Below are 3,389 nucleotides of genomic sequence, written 5' to 3'. Positions count from 1 at the left end.
TGACCTGTTCATGACCTTTGACCTTGACCTTTGACCCGATCGATCCCAAAATCTAATCAACTGGTCCCCGGATAATAACCAATCATCCCACCAAATTTCATGCGATTCGGTTCAATACTTTTTGAGTTCTGCGAAAGATTTTGACCTGTTCATGACCTTTGACCTTGAACTTTGACCCGATCGATCCCAAAATCTAATCAACTGGTCCCCGGATAATAAACAATCATCCCACCAAATTGCATGCGATTCGGTTCAATACTTTTTGAGTTTTGCGAATAACACGCATACAAATAAATAAATAAATAAATACACGGCGATCAAAACATAACCTTCCGGCATTTTCAATGCGAAGGTAATAAATAAATAAATAAATAAATAAATACACGGCGATCAAAACATAACCTTCCGGCATTTTCAATGCGAAGGTAATCAGAGTAATTAATACAATAGTGAACATATTACATTGACACAAGTGTACATATCTGCTAGAATAAATGCCCCTTGACCTTTTAGGCATAAAATAAAACAACATTTTTGATTTTGAATGAGAGATTTTGAATCAGTGATTGAGAAATGCATCTATATTCATAAATCAGGGAAGTAGAGTTGGTGGACTGCGAGTATCCAAACGAGGTTTCTTGTCATAAGTGGTTCCAGGAATGCGTCACTTCATTCATTCCACAGCGTGTCTGCTCACGTTGAGACCTGCCACCTCACAACAGAGCTCCCCTCAGAGTGCTGAGGTCGGGCGTTCCTCCACACAACAGGTCCTCTGCATGGTGAGTACACACAGTCGGTTAGTGCGGTTCAGTTTTCTGTGTTTGGCTTCCAATCCGGTTCATCTGATGTCATAAATATGGATCTCGATGCAGATGAAAGTGAGACGTTTCCCCTCGGACGTGGAGACTCGGCGTGCCGTCGGCTGGGTGTCCATCCTGTGGTTCACTGCAGCGGTCAGCAGCGCCGGTGAGGTTTTCTTTTGTGCATGAAAAGACACGTTTATCAAAAGATCTCTTCCTGTAAACTGATTGAAATGTGTACAGCTTCGGCATTGGGGCATTGCACTGGATATTTGCATCGTGGTGTCATGGTTGCACACAACAAAAACAAGTTGTAGCAGTTTAACTTGATTCTTCAAACAGCCTCTCGTGTGTTTCTGGGAAACATCCCATCCTGAACCCCGGTGTGGATTTCTTTCTGAGAAGATGAGAAGATTAATAATACTGCAGAAAGAATAGAAACAGCTTGCATGATTCTTCCTGATAGTCCAACATAGAAACAGAAACCTACAGATTATACTTGTTTAAATAAAGAAACATCACTTCTGTCCTGATCCTGAGGAATAAGGTGGAATGTACAAACGATACAAGTGTTTTTTTATTTTTAATAAAGGACTTTTCAGATGATTTAGTAAGAATACAACTAAATTGGGTCAAATTAAACCTGCCATACACATACATACAGCATGTCAGTATAAGCAAAGTGACTTTTAGGTGGATTGTATTTATATTTTGACAATAGAATAATAACACAGTGTTCACAGGAAATCATTCACCAGACTGTGATTTATTCTAAACTTTGAGGCGTCCCTTTCTCTGAGGCCTCAGCCGGCCAGGGTGTGACGCTGCAGACCACCTCCCAGGTGGCCGCTCGGTGTGGAGAAAACCTGACATTGACATGTGAAGCCGGCTCATCGCGCCCGTTGGATATTAAGTCATTTTCCTGGCTGGCTAAGAATAAAAGCGTGTGTGTCGCGGACGTCCCGTCCGACTCTGAGTTTGTGTGTGACAGCGCGGTCCAGCTGCTGGTCCACAGGCTCAGTGTGACCCTCCTCAACGTGATGCCGGCCCACCAGGGGGAATACCTCTGCAAGCTCCACTCCACTTTTGGAGCCAAGCACAGCACAACTACAGTTACAGTACAAGGTGAGCTATACGACGTGTTTATTTGTACTCGCATTGTGTCTTTTATTGATCTAAAAGTCCTTGATCTCAACAGACTGCCTTGGAAGGTATGGCTCCTCTATTAAGAAGGCTTTCGCTCAGTGCTGGTTCAGTGGAGTTTACCCCATTGGCACCGTCCACTGGTTCCAGGACAAGGATAACTTCACACTGTCAGCCAGCACACGGCAAGAAGTGGACGATAACGGGCGGTACAATGTCTCGAGTTCAATAGATATAAATGAGGGGAACCCGAATCAGCCGTATGAATGCTCCCTGTGGATACCCTCTGCCAGGAAGACGCTCATCAGTCTCATGGTTCATCCCATTGGGAAACAAGAGACCCAGTCCTCAGGAAGAAAGGTCCACCTGCAGTGGATCTGTGTACTGGTGGGAATCATGACATTCATGATATGACGGAAACTAATAATACATTTAATTACATTTTTGTACATTACTTTGTCAAACCTTCACTTCATCCTGATGGCCAGAAGGTGGCAGTCTTCCCATGTAGGACAAATAAGGAAAAGCGTATTTACTGCCTTTTATTGTACGTTCTTGAAATGAGCGTTTAATCAGCCTTCTGGGTTTACTACAAATACATGAGAACTGAAGCAGATGACATTTAGCCACTAATTCTCAGAGATAATTGCAAAGATCCTGAAAGAAGACATGATGTTATTTGAATATTTAGCTGACGAGCAATACAAATGATATGATATTAAGTTGAATAGTGTTTTCCATTCATGGCTTAAGGACATTGATCTAAAACACAGCTACTGGAGGTGCAAATAAACCTAAACAAACAAAGTCAAGACTGTGTATTGAGGATTCTTTCTCTTAATCTGCGTTGGAGTTATGCTGCATAAAAGTGTAAAATGTAGTGAGTTTTCCTCGAGGTAAGGAGCTTGGTTCAAGTCGTACATCCTTTCTTCCTACTAAGTTTCTGCTCCATCCAGAAGCTCATATTTTTGGTGGAAAATATTGCTCACATGAGGCGTGACTAGATCTGTGGAAAGAGTATTTGGTTATGCGTGTTTAGCTGCACACTCCTCACCGCACAACATTCAAATGACACCCAGGTTTTGCTCGGGGTGATAACAAAAAGGCCACATTGTCTATGAGTTTGTATTTTTGTGCATTTCTTCTTTTGTGAAACTATAAAGAAAAACTTGGTGGACCCGAAGCCGTCTTTTACATTAGTGGCAAAACATCCTTAATCCTGCAACTTCGAGTGGATTCACATACAGCCAACTTTACGAGCCACTGAGGATCAATAGTGTTTTAGCCAGTACACTAAATATATAGGCTAAAATCAATACAATAATATTTTGGGGGACTCATATAATACTACACGTCTATTCAATGTCTTTACCATCTGTTCACATACGACATCCCTGACCTTTGACCTCACATGGGATCAAGGAAAACTCCCAAAAAATAGAAAAA

The 3,389-nt window shown here is 41.9% G+C and overlaps 1 protein-coding gene across 1 annotated transcript; it reads left to right on the top strand.

Annotated features, from left to right (window-relative positions):
* Positions 1-265: 265 nt before the first annotated feature.
* On the top strand, positions 266-2,755 carry LOC130188949 (uncharacterized). Its single transcript, XM_056407524.1, has 4 exons — positions 266-779; positions 873-966; positions 1,608-1,925; positions 1,999-2,755. The coding sequence occupies exons 1-4, from the start codon at positions 660-662 to the stop codon at positions 2,355-2,357; spliced, it is 891 nt and encodes a 296-aa protein (XP_056263499.1). The 5' UTR covers positions 266-659; the 3' UTR covers positions 2,358-2,755.
* Positions 2,756-3,389: the final 634 nt, after the last annotated feature.

This window comes from Pseudoliparis swirei, chromosome 23 (assembly GCF_029220125.1).
Source record: "Pseudoliparis swirei isolate HS2019 ecotype Mariana Trench chromosome 23, NWPU_hadal_v1, whole genome shotgun sequence".
Lineage (NCBI taxonomy): Eukaryota > Metazoa > Chordata > Actinopteri > Perciformes > Liparidae > Pseudoliparis > Pseudoliparis swirei.
This window is presented reverse-complemented; position numbering and strand designations above follow the sequence as displayed.